Source organism: Herpailurus yagouaroundi, unplaced genomic scaffold, assembly GCF_014898765.1.
Source record: "Herpailurus yagouaroundi ecotype Mexico unplaced genomic scaffold, PumYag 28, whole genome shotgun sequence".
NCBI classification, from domain to species: Eukaryota; Metazoa; Chordata; class Mammalia; order Carnivora; family Felidae; genus Herpailurus; species Herpailurus yagouaroundi.
In genome coordinates, this window is record NW_024412376.1 from 72,984,585 (window position 1) to 73,007,174 (window position 22,590).

The following is a 22,590-nucleotide window of genomic DNA, read 5'->3' on the forward strand; positions in this document are numbered from 1 at the left end:
TCCTCCGTTGACCCTCATAAAATAAACTAATTGTTCTATTTCCTCATCTGAAAGTTTGGACTTCAACCAACGTTAATGACCAGCAATGAGTGAGCTTATGTTAAGTTTTTAAACTTACTTTTAAAATATCACCTTTTTTGCAGTGACATGGATGGAGCTAGAGTGTATTATGCTAAGCAAAATAAGTCAGAGAAAGACAAATACCACATGATTTCACTCATATGTGGAACTTAAGAAACAAAATAGATGAACATAGGGAAAGAGGGGGTGGGGGAAGAGAGGGAAGCAAGCCATAAGAGATTCTTAAGTATAGAAAACAAACTGAGGGTTGATGGAGGGAGGTGGGTGGGGGATGGGCTAAATGGGCGATGGGCATTAAGGAGGGCACCTGTTGTGATGAGCACTGGGTGTTACATGTAAGTGATGAATCACTAAGTTGTACTCCTGAAACCAATGTTACATTATACGTTAACTAACTAGAATTTAAGTAAAAACTTGAAAAAGAAATAAAATAAAATGCCACGTTTAAAACGTAGTTAATGCTTATAAATTAAAACATACGCATAAAGAAATGAAACCCAACTAAAGCTAATGGAAGTATAAACAGAAAAATAATGACTTCCTTAATGCTATTCCCTACTCCGTAGAGCTGCTACAAGTCCTTGTTGTCACCTATGAATAGATGCTTCTGCCAATTTTCAATGTGGAGCTAAGTCTTGAGGATAATATTAATATGCACATTCCAGTATACTGAAAGATTTCTATTAAGAAATGAAGAGCTCCACTGTAGCCCTAAAAGGTTTTGCATGTAGAGAATGAGAAACAAATTTTTATTATTAAAAACAAAGTGGAATAATTTTGTATTTATGGAAATTATTTCCATTATTAAATGGAAATTCAGTAGTCTACGTGATCAAGGGTTCATTAAAGCAGAGTATATTGCCACCTCTGATTAACAGCATAGAGAATTTCAACAACCATGCAGAAATGATGATATGCAAACATGAATCCTAGTTTTAGAGCCAGCCTAGTAAACAACAGCCAAGTAAACAAACAGGTGGGGACATAGGAAAATAAATGGCCATGGGAAAACTTTTAACAATTTTTCAAAAGCAAAACGTAATTAGCATGAAAATTAAAGGTTTCAAAAAATTATTTGCAATCCAAAACCCATAATCCTGTTGGTATGCCAAACAACAGAGATATAAAATGCAAAATACTAAGAAGATGGTAGGTAGTATCATTAATATTATTGCCATGCTTTTTGATTTTATTTGTTAGAATGTGGCATAATTTTCAGGCCAAGAGGTTTTGAGAGAGAATGTAAATACTATCAATTGAACTATGCCCTACAGAATCCTTTGGGGGAAAACAGCACCAATAACACTCAAATTAATGTATTTTGCAAACTGTATTCCCTCACATACGGTCCTATGTAGTTATAATGACTGTAGGCTGTGTCATTAAAACAGACGTGGGTTCAAATACAAGGGTTCAAACGTCATTTAAACATCGCTTTTAGCTGCCTAACTCGAACAAATTATTTGACCTCTGTTCCTTAAAATGTATATTGCAAAAGAAAATATTAATAATGCTCCCTCAAAGATTAGACATGGGGATGCAAAATTACATCCACAAAGTGTCTAGCACATAAAAAGCATCTGGCTCATAAAAGTCCCAAGTACACTCATTTATAGTTACTTGGAAAATAACCACATCTTAAAATAAATTATATCCCTAAACATAGTGCCTTATATATAATATTTTAAAAATAATCTTTAACAGGAAAATGAGACTCTAGTCATTAAAAAGTCTGTTTCCCGGAAAAAAAAAATGCTGTTCAAGAAAAGTTCCTAACTCTATTAGTGAGGTATACACCCAACTCAGGTTATAGTCATGGACTGCCTAACCCCACCTACAGCAATCTGATGAAAGTGACTATCAATCAAAGTTTCTTATCAAATTGATTCTGTTTATTTATGAAATAAACAACAAAAAAAAACTATAAGTCTTTAGATGTGAGCACAGAATTATGGTGGTAAGCATTAAAAGCACTTAGCAGAAAAGTCTGAATAATACTAGGTAGTGTTCAAACAAAAAGGCGCAAGAAGATTTCATTAATAAAATATGATGCCCTGATCTTTGAATCAGCCATTACCGAGTAATTAAGCAAGAATTTTCTGCTTTATACTTAAGGAGTCTTGACTGAATTTAAAAACTCCCTCAATTCTGCTCAACAAAACAAAGATTTTTTTATATCTATTTCTCCTCGTTCTTCAGACAGAGAAAGTAATATTCACTTGGACAAGAAATACATCGGCCACAGAGAAAGCAACCATAGAAAACCAGTGTCTGGAATTAAATGCTGCTGCCATACTTCTCAGCTACCCCCGGTCAGATAGCTTACACCCAGAGCGATGCTGAGTACGACGAATCTGGGCAGGTGACCTGATTTGACGTGATCTTGTCCTTCTCTAAGTGAAAACTCGTTGATGCCACTTTCCTGCTTATGCTCATTCAGGTGCTCTACACAATCTGAACTACTCACGAAAGGAAGGAAAATCCAGTGAATTATTTCCACTCCTCCCTAGCCGAGTGCAATCTTCCAGTACAACCTCCCAGGTACTCTAGCCCGCTGACCTTGTCTGAATCTCAGAGTCCTTCTCAAAACTGCTCCAGGCAGCCACATCCAATCCGTCAGAGATGGCCCATAAAATAAAACCTATACACCTTCTGAAGATACTGGTAGTCAAAAGAGTGATCTGACCAGAGGAGGGCCTGGGCATCACTGGACTCACAATTAAACAGATTCAGGGAGGAGAGATATTGAGAGTCATCAAGCCAATCCAAGCAAGGGAAGTGATCCACAAGCCTCACATCTCCTACGTTCCAATCCTTGTAGCCAAATAGTCCTGTCTTTGTTGTTAATGTTTTATTTATTTTTGAGAGCGAGGGTGCGAGTAGGAGAGGGGCAGAAAGAAAGGGGGACAGAGGATCTGAAGTGGGCTCCATGCTGACAGCTGACAGTCACAAACTCATGAACCATGAGATCATGACCTGAGCTGAACTCAGACATTCAACACTGATCCACCCCAGGCATCCCCAGATAGTCCCCTTAATGCAGATGGTGCCTCAGGATACTAGGCCAATGCCATTGACAATCAAATTATAAATTTATCTCCTCTTTCATGCAAAAAAACCTTCTGGTTAATATTTGTTCCCATATAATTTTATTTGCTTATAAAGTTAGAATAGCACACTCATGTTGACCCTACACACCTTATGTGACAATACATTGGAATTCTGTTTTACTTAACTTTCTACAAGGTCAGTTAATATGAATTCACCTTAAGAAATTGCTTGATGTGCTGACAAACTTAGTTCCTGGGCTATAAAGTCAGGATTCAGTGTAAAACTATGAAGAATTCCCCAAGATCTAGATCATCTAATAATATATCATAACAACCAAATAGCTGGAGTTTATTGCTAAGGCTACATCTTTCTCAGAGGACTCTCCACATGTAACACGCGGAAGAAAAGTCCCTTGTGATTTGAGCCCCACCCTTAAATTTTTCCAATTTTACCTCCATTATGATGGAACAAACAGTACCAACAACAGGAGTGTCACCCATGGCAGTGTCGGTGGTGGAAGACAGGATGTTGCTTCACTATCAGATCTAAAGTTGAGAAGCAAAATCTAAAATAGAAAAGTAAGAAACCACATTGGAAGCTGGGAGCATGGAAAGCTTGTAGAATTGACCTGGATATAATAGAATATGGCAACTGGATTTGGATTCAAAAGGGACATCACTGGGGTGCCTGGGTGGCTCTGCCGGTTAAGTGTCCAGCTTCGGCTCAGGTCATGATCTCGTAGTTCATGAGTCGGAGCCCCGCGTCAAGCTCTGTGCCGGCAGCTCAGACCCTGGAGCCTGCTTCAGATTCTGTGTCTCCCTCTCTCCCTCTGCCCCTCCCCCACTCACACTCTGTCTCTCTCAAAAATAAATAAACATTAAAAAAGAAAAACTTCAAAAGGGACATCACTAAAGAGACTGTGATGAGTTCTTCTGTGGTGGTGCTTGGTGCTTTGGCAGAAATAAGGTCGTTGAAAGCAGCTGTGTGACCCTTGAGCCTCATTACTCAAACGTACCTTGTGCACAAACTCTGAGCTGTGGCAACCCCAAATTACTGGATGTTCTGGAAGTGGCATATTCCACACACTGCTGTACCTTTGCACACACTCTTACTTCTTGCCAGCACGCCAATGGGCCTTTGCTCAAGTCTTGCCTCCTCTCTGTTCCCATAGCATTTATAGCTTTGGAATTAAGTTGTCACTATATATTCCCTTTTTGAGTACAAATTCCTTAAAAACAAGGTCCTGTTTAAGTCATGTTAATTCCATAGACATGCTTTTCTTATTTTTTTTTAAAGATTTTATTTTGTAATTTCTACACCCAACGTGGGACTCAAACTCGACCCCAAGATCAAGAGCCACACACTCTACCGACTGAGCCAGCCTGGCGTCCCAGAAGTGTTTTTCATAGTACTTTGTATATAGTAAGAAGATAGGAAATTGGATCACTGAATTACTCATTAAAATACATTGAATGGAAATCCTGATGCTATTATAATAGTTGAAGATCTTCTCATAAGTAATCATTTATTTGCTCAACCTGACAAATGTGTAATCAAGATTTTTGCTTTTTACTTTTTTTAATGTGTCAGGCTTTGTGCTAGGAATGGAAAAATGAAAGTGATTCAATCTTGACCACGAAAGAGATTATAGTTTTAGTGAAAGTTGACACTTTCACTCTCAGTCACATTGCTATCCAAATATGCCACAAAATATGCATAAACTACAGATATTTCATTGAAGTGCTTAAATATTTAACAGATTAAAGGTGGAAATTCTAATTTATGCATTAGTTATTCATCAAGTCTTTATAGATCAATTTCCTCTGCTTCATAATTATAGCTTAGGTATATAATTATAATGTATATCAAAGATGACTTTGATAAATAACCCCACATTCTTCTAATTTTCCATTACTGAAGCTCACAGACCTGCTCAATGATAAAGATGCAATTGTACATTTACTGCATTAACCTTCAATAACCAAATCGAAAGCAGATTTTTATTATGTATATTCATAAACTATTGGGTTTAATGTTAACCCATTTTCTTTGCAAAACTGCATCAGAACACAAAAATACTAGGGATTCACGTGACTGGTTTATTAATTCAGAAATTATAACATTTAGAGTCCATGAGCTAAAAGTATTGTTTGATCTCTAAAACAAACATGTTTAGTAGATAATTTAAGAATAACTTTCTTGTCTTAATGAATCACACACATCAGCTTCCTCAATGAAACATCTAAATTCAATTAAAAACATTAAAAAGTAGGAGGAAAGAAAAAAAGTTGCATATATTAATCTTTGATATTCTAGATATCAAATTTGGTGATAATAGGCAACTGTTATACTAAGTATGCTTATACTTACTAATTACACTAAGCAAAGTCATGTGCCTACAAACCAAATTGCAAAGCCTAAATAGCAAAAGCAAACACAAAATTGAAACCCAACACAAACTGAAAAATAATTCATAGCATCTTGTTACAAGTTTTTAAAACCCCAAAATATTATGCAAGACACACTCCATCCTGTATTTTTCTTTGAGAATTTTAACTTATCCTTAAAAAAAAAACATCTCTTTTGAGTCTTATTGCCCTATCAGGTCTTATGTTCTCAGTAAGGATTTCATTAGATCAGGTTCGGCGTTTATCATTTGTATGTGTATCCCAGGATGTTTACTGAACTCTCCCAGTGTTTCACTGAGGATCCTGAGGCTAAGAAAGCAGAGAAGGCTCTTGCTCCGAAGGAGTTCTCTCTAGAAAACACACAAGGAAGTGGAGAGAGCAATAATAACTAGAGAAGAAATCAAAATCTAATTACTATAACTCAGTTCAATTCAGTAGAAGTCAAAGACTTATTATCTTGGGAAAATCAGAAAATATGAACCCTAAATTTAGCCACAAACTTTACTCTAGATATATTTTCCAGTAACTATTTAGAAGAAAGCAGCAGTCATTGGGATTCAGAGGCACCAGTCATTACCATTAATATTAGACTGTGTTGTCTTAAGGTTTCCAAGAGTAGAATTCATCTTCAAATTCACATGTTCATGTATTCTCAACAAATTTTTCCTCCAATGAAGGAAATATTATGTTCTTACCTAGACTATCACTTCAATCGTGAGACAAGAATTCAAATCAGGAGTTGAGATGAATGGATTAAGAAAATGTGGTATATATATATATATATATATATATATATATATATATATATATATATACATACATACATACAATGGACTAGTACTCAGTGATGAAAAGAATGAGATCTTGCCATTTGCAACAACATGGATGGAACTGGAGGGTATTATGCTAAGTGAAATAAGTCAGTCAGAGAAAGACAGATATCATATGTTTTCACTCATACGTGGAATTTGAGAAAACAGATGATCATAGGGGAATGGAAAGAAAAATAAGATAAAAACAGAGAGGGAGGCAAACCATAAGAGACTTAAATACAGAGAATTAACTGAAGGTTGATTGGGGTGGGGTGGGCTAAATGGGTGATGGGCATTAAGGAGAGTACTAGTTTGGCTAAGCACTGGGTGATATAGGTAAGTGATGAATCATTGGGTTCTATTCCTAAAGCCAAGGCTACACTGTATGTTAACTAACTTGAGAATAATAAATAAATAAATAAATAAATAAATAAATAAATAAATAAATAACAGGAGTTGAACTAGTTCTCTAAAGCCCCTTCCATCTCTAAATTTTAGGAAATAGCATGTACCATTCCTTCTCAGTCTCCATACACATGTGCTTGGACCTTTTCTCCCTCAGCTCACAGAAAGAAAAGCAAGCAGGTATGGAAAAAATCATTTTGTAGTCCACATTAGATAGCTTATGCAATCATATCTAACTTTACCGTATGATGACTCTGTAAATAACTGTATGCAATAACGGTAACAAAAATGAACATTTCATCATTATGTGTACATGTAACAGTTTTCAATATATTGACACAGTTTGATTTCATGAGTAAAATCATGAGTTTTGAAATCAGACAGGGGTAGGTTGGAAGCTTAGCTATGCCACAATTCATGTGACAAGTTATATAGCCATGTTCACCTCAACTTCCACTTCTACAAAATGCAAAATACAAAATATAAAAAGCACAAAATAATAAAACTATACCTCCAAGTATGATGCACCTGAGGTCCTTAGCAGAAAGTAAGCACTAAAGATGTCAGCTAGTATTGCAATCAAACATTTCAATTGAAAAGAACACAGGGTGAACATCTGTGAAATGATCCCTAACATAAAACATAAATGGAGAAAAAAATATCTTGAAGACGCAATTATATCTAAAACATATCTTGAAGATGCAATTATAGCTAAATTTCATACCAAACTGTCCCATTTTTATACGCTTGAATTTCTTTTCAAACTCCACTATAGGTACTGTATTACAATTTCTTTATGGTTTCCAAGTAGGACTTTCAACTTACTAGACAAAAATAGTATATCTGTACAACTTTATGATACATATCTAACAAATTTACAGAAGAGGTCAATACAGATGAAGAGGACAGAGGATATGAAGAGATTTTTTATTTGTTTTTACGTTTATTTATTTATTTATTTTATTTTGGGAGCAAGATAGAGAGCAAGCAGAGGAGAAGCAGAGAGAGAGGGAGACAGACAGGATCCTAAGCAGGCTCAGTGCTGTCCGCACAGAGCCCAATGCAGGGCTAAACCCATGAACTGTGAGATCATGATCTGAGTGAGCCAAGATCAAGAGTTGGACGCTTAACCGACTGAGCCACTCAGGCACCCTGAAGTGAATTTTAAAGCAATTAGAGAATTCAAGGTCTTGACCTCCTATAGAATCCATAATCTAACTGGAGAAAAATTCAAGACTATATATTTTTCAAAATGTATTATTTTGAAATACATTCTAATAAAAAATAATTCTAGGGGCGCCTGGGTGGCTCGGTCAGTTAAGCGTCTGACTTCGGCTCAGGTCATGATCTCACGGTCCGTGAGTTCGAGCCCCGCGTCAGGCTCTGTGCTGACGGCTCAGAGCCTGGAGCCTGTTTCAGATTCTGTGTCTCCCTCTCTCTCTGCCCCTCCCCTGTTCATGCTCTGTCTCTCTCTGTCTCAAAAATAAATAAACGTTAAAAAAAAATTAAAAAAAAAATAATTCTAATAAAAAACACAGTTTTAGGAAAATAGGTAAAAAGCACAAAATAAAAAAATCAATGTTCCAACCCTATAATATGCCATTTATATTATAAAGGATTAATACTGACTTGATAAAGTGCTCCTATGATATACTGAAGTCTCACTTTCTCATTCTTTCTCTCCCTCCATCTCTCTTTTCCTTCCTTTTTACCTCTTTTGTTTTTAGAATGATAGGGATTGTATTTATTTTAAAAAAACTTTTATTAAGGATATATTATATTGGACAAATCTCTTATCCTCCCAGTATTTTCATTACCTTGCTAGAAAGTGGGAATGATAATGACTTTATTCAACAGGGAAAGGAATTATATGGCTCAAAAACCTTTACAACAAGCTGCATTTTGCCATAAAAGTTTATATTGCTGAAGGACATTGAAGTGCCTATTACTGGCCTTTTGTATAAATACTTAATATTACATACTTAGTTCAAGCAATGTTTAATACAGCATTATTCCAATGTTACAAATAATTTGAATAGTTACAATGGGAAGAACCTAACAACAATAGATGTGAACAACTATGTAAAGTACTATGCAAGCTAATAATAGTTCTTTTATTGTTACATAGGCAACCCTGGGCCTATGTAGTATGTCTTGGTCCAATCATTGATTGACACAATATATCATGGAATTATAGATCTGGAAGAAACCTTAGAGACTTCACTGGATTTCCAGTCCAGTATTTTTTTTTAAATCATGTTTTCCTAGATGTAGTTATTTCTAGAAACTGGAAAGTATTTAATTTACAAATACATTATCTCTACTCCACTTATGGTCACATGGCTGACTTGCTCTTCATAATATTAAAATAAATTAGGCTATTTACAAATTCAGTCTTCTAGAAACCGTAGTATGGGCCACCCACTATCCAGCTCTCTGAATTGTGGGATATTTTCCATGTTACTCTTCTAAGAATATACATTTTGGGAATCCCCACTGAAAAGACAAATTGCTTTTCATGGAAGAAAATGAGAGGGACAGAAAAAATAAAATCCTAATATAACCTCTCCCCACTCCCCTCAAAATAAATTGGCAGCTAAATGGTTTTTCTTACATTTGATATTATACCAGTGGAATTTTGTTTGGAAGCTGAAGTAGAAATGAGTGGCTTATAAAGCAATGCTTTTATATCAAGTATCAAAGTTTTTGGTCATCTCTTAATAGGAAGTATGTTTGGAAATTCTTTTTTTTTTTTTTTTTTAATTAAGGTCTAGATACATCATGGAGCTTGAACTCACAACCCCAAGATTAAGAGTCATATGCTCTACCAATTGAACTAGTGGGGCAGTCCTGTTTGGAAATTCTTAGACCTTATAAGTGATTTCTCCTTTTTCCCAAATTTATGTTACTGAAAAAATATTCATTAAAAATGGACTTTTTTCCCCTGAGCCATAAATACTGTGCCCACATATCCATAAAATGCCATATCCAAATTTGTTAACATGACATAATCGCTAGTACAGTAGTTACATAACTATGCTCTTAGCTAACTTGCTTCAGAAAGGTGAACTATTTTTCTAGCTGACTCAAAAAATTATTGACAAATTTTATGTACATATTGGTTTTCTTTTTTTTATCTGAATAACTTGGCAAAACAAATTATATAGAGACAACTTTAGCTTCTTTTTGGTGTCATTGACAGTATAGTAAGTACAAAAGTAGCGTTAGACTTTGTTTAAAATTGTATTGATAATGTTATGTGGTTTTTACCACAATAAAAAAAAAGTATTGAATTTATACCCATGATTCACAGGATATATGATAAAACCAATGGCTTTTCTTGGGGGATGCTGAGACACAGCCCCTAGGTATGGAATATTTTGTAAAACGCACTAACTAAAATAGAAAGACATTCATTACTGAGTTGTTCACAAAATACCAGACATTTGTGTCTACATTTTGAAAGCAAATATAAAAATCATATTGTTGACAGGATCAGTCAATCACTCAGTTGACCTGGTCTCAAATACACTCAGGCTTAGCCAAGAGCACATTTCCAATCAACTACACAAACACTCACTGAGAAAAGGTAATAGAACCACACAAAATTCAATATATCTAAGAGACCATCAATATTTGAGCCCATGTCATCCAAGTAATCTTAATCTGTAGGTGATTATAAGGCACTATCAAATGGTTAATTCAAAAGGAGAATCCCCACCCCTTGTTACTTACTTATCTGATATATACACTTCCAGTTTCCATCAAACAAATGAACGTAATTTTTTTTTTTAATTTTATAGGAATGTGGGTTAGGCCGCTTTATTTTCGATTGCTAATCCGTGTAACCTACGTGAACTACAGAACTGTTCGGTGTCCCAGCATTTTTTAAAATTATAGATAAGACTTAAGTGATAAATTCTAGAGTTGGATTCTGGTTTCGCTATAGTAAAAGAATCATGAAGTATACTGATGAGGTTTGTAATAGCATCCTAATGTATTCATTCCTCCAGTTATGCAACATTTATTAAATGCCCATAATATACAAGAGGCTGAGCAACATGATTTATTCTGCTGAAACAAAAAGGACATCAAGTGAATTGGCTAACTGCTTAATCCTCAACTTTGTTGTAGTTATCTTGGTTGGAATAACTTTAATCCCTTTGTTCTCCACAAGGAAAATTTAAGTCAAACAATATACATAAGAAGAAAAGATAAGGAGCGCCCATGGAAATATAGAAATGTAACACTGACAAGGTGGAGGTGGAATTCACCAGGGCTAGGCCAGTGCCTTGCAGTAGATGGCAGAAACTCAACAGTTATTCACACTATTGCGATATCCAGAGAAGACAAAGTAGTATCACTCCCACACTCTTCTTAAAGGATTAGTGGACTTTGAGATGATTTTCTAAATGCTCTGTTCCTCACTCTCCTTCTACTTGGTAAGTGGATATTGATAATTCTCTCATTTTGTTGTTACATAAAATTGACAAAAATAAAAAGTTCTCACCAAGTTCTTGGTGCAATAAATAAATAAATAAACAATAAAATAAAATAAAAATCTTAACATAGTGCTTCTATGATATTTTAGGTTTGCTACTACTTTGCCATTATTGTTCTTCATTTTTGTCTCTTGTTAATCAAGTTTGTTTATTCACTAAACTTTTCACACAGTTGATAACTTTACTAAATTGTTTCATCTCATAAATTTCATTAAGCAGAAAATAATAATAATAAAAATCAAATGTGAAATACTCATCAGCTAAAGGGATACACAGATACATAGATATAGATATATGCACACAATCTAGGAAGTTTATAACAGTAGCATAAGAGTTATGCACGCCTGTTCTATAATAAAAAATTTTAAATTAGCCGTATTCCTGAAGGATACAGGCTGTATGGAATTTTAATGTAGATTTATAGTAGGTGAAACTGACGGACCATAACCAGAATTCCACATGTATTATGGGGGAGGGGGGGGAGGGAGAACCTAATTGCTATTTTTGTTTCACTCACTAACAAAGGCTAATGACATGTATTTTCTTACTATCACATAACAATCTTTTCTACCATGTGGATGTTTTTGTGACTCCCTAATTTCAATCCTTTCAGGGCAATATTTACAAAGAGAAACAATGTTATGTCAGTGTTAATCTCATAACAACACTACCTTAACTCTATACTTTCTACAAAAGTCAACCAGATCTATTTATTCTCAGCCTAATTGTCTCAGTAGACCTGCTCCATTTTCTGGCTATTAGTGTTCATATTTAACAGCAACAACAAAAAAGAACTAATCTTCCCTTCCTCACTCGTAATGCCAAATAATTCTCACAATAATGATATAAAATAAGCAGATCAATTTACTTTTGATGGTTAGTAAATTTCAAGTCAGGACCAGTAGTCTTTTTCACTGTGTTAGCCCTTTAAATATGTACACATACTGCCTTAAATAAAAATATGTGTGTGTCTGTGTGTGTGAAAACATACATATTGAAAAAAAGATCTAAACAGTATAAAATGCATTTATAAAAGTGAAAGTCTCCTGTGTCCACTCACAGAGTTCTATTTACCAAAGGTAACCACAATTAACTGTGTAGTATCCTTCAGATATTTTCTAGAACTATGCACAGATATTTATGATGGAAATAGATTCACACACGGTGTCCTATCTCTTTTCTTTTCTTTTTCTTTTCCTTACCTTGACATCTTTCTACCTCAGAAAATAGAAATTTATTCATTCTATTTAAAAAGCTCTCTATCTACCAGTCCACTCTTAAAAATAAGTGTTCTCTTAATTTTTCTATTTTTAGCCCAAACATTTTGTAATACCCCAATTATAACTGAAAAATTTACAACATGTGAAATTCAGAGATTTACATTTTAAGTAAATCAGTTCTTTCTACTATTTTGTATGATTTCATTTTTTAAATAAAATAGTTAAAATACCTATATTCGAATTTAGAACACAGGGTCAAATTAGTTGTAATTGCTATAATATTTTATACTGAAAAACCAAGTCATCACCCAATTTATTTATATGCATATAATCAAATATAAAACATATACTATATGTTAATATCAATATATACAGTACATTTTCACATGGCAATGTTTTCCAGAAAATACTTTTTGGAGATACGTTCATATATATTCCTCTATAGCTTGTTTTTCTGGAATGTAAATAATCTGAGTCAGTAGACAGGGTTTGTCTTGTACAGATACATACTTAGAAAATTGACTGCATTGATTCATTTCATAATGATAAAGCTACAGCAATAAGTAGCAAGAAAAACAAAAGATATTGAAATAGAATTTTCCTTTTACTCAAAAGGCAAATGGCAAAATATACAAGTCGTCAAATTATAAACCCATATGGCTTGGGCTTCTGTCAATTATGATAAATTATTTTGGGAGCACAAAGGGGTATTAAAAACATTTTTGAAAAAGGCTAAATATAGGTTTTTCTTTCAACATTTTTTAAATGTTGCTTCTAAAATCTCTTAGCAATTAATTGTCTTCCAAATATGACCCTCTTTCTAAGGTAAAAAAGACAAAGATAATTAGTTCCTCTGGAAGTCTCTATGTTTGCTTGATTGTTCTGAGTAGAAATATGCATATTTGTAGATCTGCCAAGTTCAACCCATTTTGCTAGAGAATTCCCAGTGCATTGGATTTTTGCCAAAAACCTAAGCTTGGTTATTCAAAGTTCCTTTTTATCCATCTGCAAAATTTCACTCTTTCCTTTTCTGCTGGCGGCCATAGACACCCTTTACAGATATTAGATTTAGACATGCAATGAAACACACATTTGTTCCCGTTAAGCTTTACCACAATGAATACTCCAGTACCTCCTTATCATAAGTATTTTACTTTAGAGCAGCTCTCAGTAACTGAAGTTCACCATTCCCCGTGGAGCTGAATAAAGCTTTTCTGTGATAGGCTCTTCCTATAAGATTTGCAACTCTTACCATTATTTGAAGAGTTCAGAAGCACTTCTAAAAGCTGTAAGCATTTTACAATGTTTTCTTTGCACCACTGAACAGCCCCAGCTGATGAAAGCAAAATGAAAAGGGCCAGATGCATGCTAAGAAGGGCATGCTCTTTTCTGTGAGATCCGTTTTTTCAGCTTTAGATCAGGGTAAGGTCCTGTTTTCCTCATATGCTTTGCCTCTAAGCATGTGGCCTCAGACATTGGAAATTGATGTGATTCATGTTAATTTTTGGGGGGTGGGGGGACGGTGGGAGAAGCCCAAGAAGAACTTGCTTACTCTGTTGTTTATTTGTTACAAAAACTTAAAACACTAAAGATATGGTTGACCACCAAAACTAACATAAATTTTACTGTTGTGTCTGTGGTTAATTACGTGACCAATTAACAACTGTAATAGTTACTAGCTTTGCTAGAATTATAATTTACACAAGTTAAATGGAGGAATTATGGGAGCAGGAGGCAAATTTTGCTTTGAAAAAAAGTAAGTAATCAATTAGTTCATTAGAGCTTTGTTCACTTTATCTGATACCAATCCTTTCTACATAGTCTCTGTTGTACATAGACTGACCAGAGTGAAGGAGTATTTCCGGTTGTGAAGGAGGAAAATTTGTCATAGAGCGAACACTTCCCCCCCCCACACACACACAAATTATGTTCTTTTCTTGGTATATTAGTAGTACTTAGAAACATTAGTAGTGCTTTGGTTTACTGAGTCTTCATTTTCTCCTTTTTTCACAAGAACAGAAAAAAGGGAGGGGGGGTATGCCAGCTGTAAACAGCTTTAACCAAAACCAAAACATAACAAAAGAGGAAACAGAATGAAAGAAAAAAGCATTCTTTTCTCTGGTCACAAGAACTGAGAGGAAGAGACTATAAAGCCCCCATTTTTTTTTTAAATTTTTTTTTCAACGTTTATTTTATTTTTGGGACAGAGAGAGACAGAGCATGAACGGGGGAGGGGCAGAGAGAGAGGGAGACACAGAATCCGAAACAGGCTCCAGGCTCTGAGCCATCAGCCCAGAGCCCGACGCGGGGCTCGAACTCACGGACCGCGAGATCATGACCTGGCTGAAGTCGGACGCTTAACCGACTGCACCACCCAGGCGCCCCTAAAGCCCCCATTTTTATTTGAAGGTTTGGTAACATTGAAATGGATTAAGATGCGCAAATGTAATTCTATTGTTCTCTCAATTATATATGTTCTTCAGGAAAAAATACCCCAAAAACACAGAGCTTGAGAGTTTGGGGTTAACTAAATTTAAGCAAACCGTGTTACAATTGTTGATCAAAACAAAGGACCAATACTCCATTACCAGAGGAAATGTCTCAAATATTACATATGATTTCCATGAACAGATACATTGGCACAATTTGAAGTATAAAAAAATGTTGACATCACAGGCAAGCAAAAATATACATATTATCAATAGTCATGTCAATGTAGGTTATTCTATTTCCTAATACCTGAAAAGATTAGTCTCTGCTATTTTCTCCCAGTAGCCCTACATATTTAAGGTTTTCTTGTTGTTTTTGTTTTTTTAATTTAAGTAATCTCTAGACCCAACATGGGACTCAAACTCATGAACTGGAAATCAAAAGTTGCATGCTCTTCCCACTGAGCCACCCAAGTGCCCCTTTTTAAAGTTGTTGTATTATTATTATTATTATTATTATTATTATTATTATTATCATTATTATTATTAGTTAAGCCCTACATATTTAAACAAGCCTTGAAAAAAATGTAAACACTCAGGACTGTAAATTTTATATTTGGCTCACATGATGTCCTATTTAACCCTTTTAATTATTCCCATTTCCTTTTGTTACTTGTATCTCTATACCTAGAACAAGATTTCATGTACCAGTGCAGATTCGAATGTATGATTCAGGGATATACACTTGAATTGAAGATGTCAGGGACATAATCCAGAACTGAGCTCCTTCTCCTTCCCCAGGAAATGAATCTTGGAATGAAAGAAAGGATAATGGGCCAGGCTTCCAAAGTCAGGGACACCACAGGGAGTCCTCAGCCAGCCAGAGCTCATCCCATTGATCTCTATATTCAGAGCTCTCTTTGGCATAAGCCCCAAGTGACCTGAGCCTTGAAGAGATAGTCCTCTAATCACCACAGTTATTTAGAGGGAGGACTCTTTGAGGCAATTAAAAAGGCAGTAGGTTCTAAGGACACAAACCCTCATTGGACTCTCAGAGCCACTTCTTTCTCAGTGAACCACTGAAGTATTTAACTTCTTGGGCAGCACTCTCTGGCATGGAGGAACAAGCCTCTTCTTGCTATGTCTGTAACAGTTTTGAACTTTCCCTTCAAAACTTCGGCTACTTCTAATCCCAGCAGGCTGTTGGATCTGACTTCATTAGGCCACTTTGGTCTTGAAATAAAATGATCCAGCAAAATTTTGGCTCTACCACATTTGCTGGTAATTTACCGTGCAAATTGGACAAGCCACTTAACTTCCATGAGCCTCTGTTCCATCCAATATAAAAACAAGTCATAATATCGACTTTACTGGGTTGCTACAACTATTAAAAATAACACAAATAAACTATTCGGTATTGTATGTGTCACATATCATATGTTTAGTACTTCCCCAATTGGTTTTATTAGTCTGTCTTTATAATTCTGTTAGCAAGTTCACATACTCCGATTTAGCCTTCTTTTGACCATTTACTGTATCTGTTTTATCCATGTTCTAGTTTCCAACTAGACAGGGTACTGTTATTCTCTCGAAAATATTCAATTCCATGTCTATAAATACTGTCAGCCCTAGGCAAAGTCATACCATAATGGAAGAGTACCATCTTGGTAACTTACACACTTTCATGGTGGCTCAAGATCAAGGCAGTTAAATCCTCTCTACCGTAGTCATATGTCCATCATTCAAGAACAATAAAGAACAGTTCTATTCATGAGCTTACCAAAGGGCTCCCCATTTACAAACTTTGGTCATCCGGACCAGCAAACATAATTAAATGGAGTGCCTGGCATTTTCAACCGCAGATTTGAAACATAGTTAGAAATGGTTTTTATGGAATTTCTTTGGCCAAAATTAGTATCTATTATCACTAAAATTAGCATTATAAAATAATTATATGACTTGGGTCAAAGTAGGCAGTAACCTGCTTATTTTAATCAGAGAACAAAATTATCCGCAAACCACCATTTATCTTAAAAATTTTATATTTTAATGAAATTCAGTATAGTTGTGATCACCTAGAATTTTAATTTTCAATATTCCAAGGTTCAGTGGTGAGGTCTCAGAAGACCTACCCAAAAGTGGGATGAGAAGGAGGTGGTGACTATAGGTGGATCCAAGATCCCCCATGCCTAATGAAACCAGAACAGTTCTCTTTTTATCTTTGTTTATACCAAATTTTAATTTTCAAAGTGGTTTTGCAGCTAAAAAAACATTTGAAAGTTCCTGAACTAGAAGATCTCTTCAGTCTAATAAAGGGCTCTATGCCCTCAAGTAAACACTCTTAAAAATCAAAATGGGAAATGGAAATTTAGAGTTTCTAGTTAAATGTGCATATTAACATAACAGTCTTACAATTCAAAGTCAACAAACTGAAGTTTTTCATCTTCTGGACCCACTTAATACTTTCACAGTCTAATTGACTATCCAAAGGATACTCGCCAGAAGAGGAAGAATGTGCCAAGCTATTGACGCCTGAGTAGGGACAACAGGCTCTCTTCGGTCATGGCAAATAGGACACAAACTTTGGATTTTAAAAAAAGGAATCTTTTCTTCAAAGTCAAATAGTGATCCTAAATTTTGCCATGAAAATAGTGTCATTAGGAAATACACACCAAAACTGAGGACCTGAAAAAGAATAGTCACTATCTTTCTGATCCCTTTCCTTGAAGCAGAAAATCTTTGATTTCTGATTTTTTTCAAAATAATATTCATGCATATAGTACATTTACAAATATACATAGTATATATTCATGAAAATTAAGGGAAATGACCACACTTAGATGAATGTCCTCAAATATGGTTCCATCCTAATTCTATGAAAGAAGGTAATCATTTATTAGGTTTCAATAAATCCTTATACCACCTAAGGCTTGTCACAATCTACAAAGGTTGACTGAATTGGCAAGTTCACAAATTGGAATCTTAAGACCACTGCAAAATTCAGAGAATCTGATAAACTACAAATTCTCAGTCATTGATACCAGCCTAGTCTAACAACCTAGTCTCCAACACAACTTTCCCTCTCCCCTTCTACTCTCTACAAACACTATTTCCAGCTTTCCTCTTTTCCTCAAAAACTTTCCTAACTGCACTGGCCATACCTTCTTCATAGAGAAAAGAGAAACCATGGTTAATACTCCTTATAAGTATTATACCAAGTCTATGAGCTTATCTGTATGTGTGCACACCCTCCTGTCCCTGCCTTAGTTATGTTGAAGTAGGTATCCTCCCACCAGGTACGGGTAATCTCTTTTCCCGCACTGCCTACTCCAGCCCTTTCTTCATTCTCAAGAAACCCATACCTTCGTTTCTTCCCTTCTTCTGCACCATTCCCATGAACATTTAAACATGTTCAAGGCTCTCTCTCATCCCAACATCCCTGTCCAGCTACTGGATTCTCTCCACTTTTATTCAGAGACAAATTTTTCAAAGAGCTATTATTTTTGCCAACTCCATGTCCTTACTTCCTATTTATTCCTCAATCCACCTCCAATCTGGCTTTTGTCCTTACTTCACCAAAACTTCCCTTGCCAGTGTTACTAAGGACATTCACATGGGAAAATCTAATGGGTTTATTGAAGCCTTCATGTTTCTTGACCTGTCAGTAACATTTGACACTCTGTCAACTCATTAGTCTCACCTTTCTTTCAAGTATTGGAATTAGTCCTCAAATCTTTATCACACTATAGTCTCTACAAAAGTGGCTTACTTATTTCAACGGTCTTAGTTACGAACTGTGAGACAATGATTCTCAAAATCCACCACAGATCTCTTCTCTGAGTTTCTAAGACTCATCAATCCAACTGCTGACTTGGCATTTACACTTGGAAGCCTCACTGTACCTCAAGTGAAGCAAATTGTATCATAACATATTACTATAATATGACAGGGTAATATCTGCCCTTTCTAAAAACAGCCCAAGCTGATTAGTGCTCTCATTATCGGTATTGATAAAATTCCCCAGGTCTCATTTGACAAAAGAATAGCCACAAAGCAGAGAAAATGTATGCTAATTAAATGATCATTAAAAAAGTAAACTTCCGGGGCGCCTGGGTGGCGCAGTCGGTTAAGCGTCCGACTTCAGTCACGTCACGATCTCGTGGTCCCGGAGTTCGAGCCCCGCGACAGGCTCTGGGCTGATGGCTCAGAGCCTGGAGCCTGTTTCCGACTGTGTCTCCCTCTCTCTCTGCCCCTCCCCCGTTCATGCTCTGTCTCTCTCTGTCCCAAAAATAAATGTTGAAAAAAAAAATTAAAAAAAAAAAAAAAGTAAACTTCCTAGTATAAAGTTGTTCCCCCAATTTTTTTTTTTCAAATTTCTCTTCACATTAGGCCTCTTCAGTGGCACCTGTCCTGAGATTTGTAAGATCCTTCAGAAAATTTTAAGCAAAATGAGAAGTTTTTTTATTGTTATTTTATATTTGAGTTGATTTCTCTTCTTCTGATATTCTCATGTATCTTCTGCTTATTGAAATGAATTGTTAATTTAGTACAAAGGGACAATACATGGTTCAGTGCATCTAAAATATCACAGTCTTTTGTGTGATTGCCAATGTTAATGGTATCACACAGCTCGTCTAACAATTCATAATGCAATTGTTTCCCCTGTGACAATGATAGTTTCTACAATATTTTAAGGATTTCTTCTAGAGAAGAAAGAGATTCTTCTAGATGAGATTTGGGACTTAAAAAAATCAGATTTCCACAAACCATGCATGTGACAGATATTCAGAACTGAGAATTTTTATATTCTTTATTTCTCTCTAAGTGTAATATTTCCTTCTTCCCTTCCTCCCTCCCTTCTGTTTAAAAACATTTTTTTTTTTTACATAAATAGAATCTGGAGAGTTCTCCACAGTGATTCAATCTATTTAAATTATCCAGAATCAAACTGCGCTATTGACAAGCTTAGAGCAATCAATTTGATGAGCAATCCTGGAGATAATGTTTTGATAACAGACAAGAAACCATAATCCCTTAGAGAAAATAGATGACTCTGATGCACAAATCCCAATGTGTTCACTTTGTCTATTACACCAAACTTGGTCCCCAACCTCCCTCTTTCCACCAGTCAATATGTTGACAAAATGATCAATCTCTTTATCTTTCTACTCCCCTGTAATACTGACAATATTACATTTTTTGTAATTAAAATATTATTAAAGCTCTAACATCTTTAAATCTGTTTACATAAAAAATTATTTTTGCCAAAATTGTACTTAGTTACTTTCCAACCTCTATATCTTTCGATAGGATTACTTTTACAGTGATATTAAAATACCAAAAGTACCTTTTGCAACATGGCTGTCATTTGAAATATCAGTTCTTCATGTCCCTGTTCAGTTACTTACCTAAAAGAACAAAAAAGGAAACGTAAGTTTGAAATCATTTTAATTTATTATTAAGAAGAGTTTTTCCATTTCTAATAAAAATAGGTTTGTAGTAGCACTTAAAAATTACTTTATAAGAAAACTCACTCTATTATAAATGCAAAAGAGCAAAACAAAAAAATATGTAAGTATTTTAAGCGCCCAGAAAAGTAGGCAAACAAAGCTAGTGAAAAGATGGAAAAATAGCATATATAAGAGGAACGGATTTAAGAAATTATGAAAATATCTAATCATAGGGAACTTTAAGCAACATTAGTAGATTTGACATGCTCATGATACTTGTGAACAAGATGAAACTCCTGTGTTCGTACTAGAGAACTGTCTTTATTGGTTCAAGTTTAATATGCCAAACAATACTTTGATGCTTTGGTCATATTCTACATAAAAGTTTACATAACCAATATTAAAACTTTTATTGTTAAAACAATATGAAAACAGTAAAAGAATTTTAGGAACAACAAAAATCATTCTTACTCCACTATCTGAACTCAACACTGTTCTTATTAATTCACGTTCTCTCTCCTTTAAATCTATGAATATGAACATGTACTCAGTTTAACAGGTAAATATAATCCTCGCATGAATGTTAAGTATGTACTTCTTTAAACCTAGCATATCTAACACACTGTAAATATAAACTATTGTATTCTTCTTCTTAATTATTATTGTTTATAATTATTTTCCATGCCACTGCCTAGAGTTCATGCATGTCATTTCAAGGTCTGCAAATTTAGTTAGCCATTATCTTTTTAATGACTTTAAATACTGCCAAATTTCTATAAAAATAATTTAAGTATGAGTGTGTATTGTATGTGTGTGTGTGTGTGTGTGTGTGTGTGTGTGTGTGTGTGTATTCTTTTTATCTCTTCAGCTCCACTCATCTTCAGTCCTAATTTTTGCTGATTTATGTGTTTTGCTATATCTGGTAGGATATATCCTTCTTTGTTGCTCTTTTTTCTTTTTCTTCCAGAATATACTTTTAGATTCATGCCTATGTGTTTTCCAAATAAAGCTTAGTATCAATTTCTTGAGTTTAATTCCTTAAGGTCCAATAAGGCCTAAGAGGAGGGCATTCAGTCTATAAATAGATTACATGAATTGACAACCACAACAATTGTTTGCCATCTCATCCATCCCTTATTCGATCTTTCCTTTCATCTCCCAAAAAAAGCATTTCAGTTTTCTTTGTATATTCCATGCACACCCTTTCCTAAGCTCATTTCTAAATATTTAATACGTTTTCTTCTTCAATTGTCAACAGGATCTTCTTCTTGCATTTTCTCTCTGATACATATTAATCTTATTAATCCCTCCTCTTTTATTTTGTGTTTATTCTCTTTAGGGTTTATAGGCTCTTTAAATTTTCTGTCATTTCTCTGATTACATAACAATTTTTAAAACTATAAGGAAAATGCACCAATTTTTCCTGAGTATCCCCACTATAGAAGTTAATAAAATTAGGCAGACAGACTATGATTCGCAGAATAATCTGGAGTTGATGGCAGTGAGGACGATTAAGATGACTTCCTGAGCCACATTTCAAAAGCAGGCTTCAATCACACAGAATATTCAGGTCAAAGGATGTGAACTGCAGTTTAACAGAAAGAGCCTGGCTTTGGAATCTTATTGGCCAGGCTTCGAGGCCTAACTCTGCCACTTGCTAACTATAGGCCCTGCAAAAATTGCTTAAACTCTGAGCCTTAGTTCTTCTCATGAAATGAGCTTAGTTGGAAGATTAGAGATGCTCCTGGCATAAGGCTGGCACTCAAAAGGTGGTAGGTTTTATACTTTGTTGAAAGAAGGCCATGTCTTGACTTTAAACGTTTTACATACATTTATTCATTTAGTCTCACAATAGCCATGTGAAATATTACGCACTCTAAGCCCATGAGGAATGGGTTCAGAGTCTATATTGAGCAAGTTCACAAATGATCAGTGCTGATCCAGGATTCTAGCCATTGTCTCTCTGATGCTAGGTCTCTATTGTAACATCCTATCTTCTGTTTTCATTCCTTTTTTCTACTAAGATCCAGTTTTTCATAATATTCTAAAGGTCTCCTTTTAATTTGTAATAATTGGAAAAGAATGCTTAAAATTTACATTAAAAATTCAGTGAATTAAGCCATCTGGGTGGTTCAGTCCGTCAGGCATCCAACTTTAGCTCAGGTCATAATCTTGTAGTTCATGAGCTCAAGTCCTGTGTTGGACTCTGTGCTGACAGCTCAGAGCCTGGAG

At 35.1% G+C, this 22,590-nt stretch overlaps 1 protein-coding gene across 3 annotated transcripts in view; it reads right to left on the reverse strand.

The window, feature by feature from the left end:
- LOC121030809 (ankyrin-2-like) overlaps nucleotides 1–22,590 on the reverse strand; it is a 554,568-nt gene that overhangs the window by 346,405 nt on the left and 185,573 nt on the right. The window contains exons 2-3 of one of the 3 annotated variants that reach the window (XM_040475659.1): nucleotides 20,256–20,316; nucleotides 3,585–3,697 (exon numbers count right to left, since the gene is read on the reverse strand). The exons of 1 other annotated variant lie outside the window; for it this stretch is intronic. In XM_040475659.1, coding sequence (XP_040331593.1) covers nucleotides 3,585–3,632 — 48 coding nt within the window. In that variant the 5' untranslated portion in view covers nucleotides 3,633–3,697; nucleotides 20,256–20,316. The remainder of the gene's footprint in view (nucleotides 1–3,584; nucleotides 3,698–20,255; nucleotides 20,317–22,590) is intronic. One more of the 3 variants, XM_040475667.1, reaches the window with a different exon arrangement.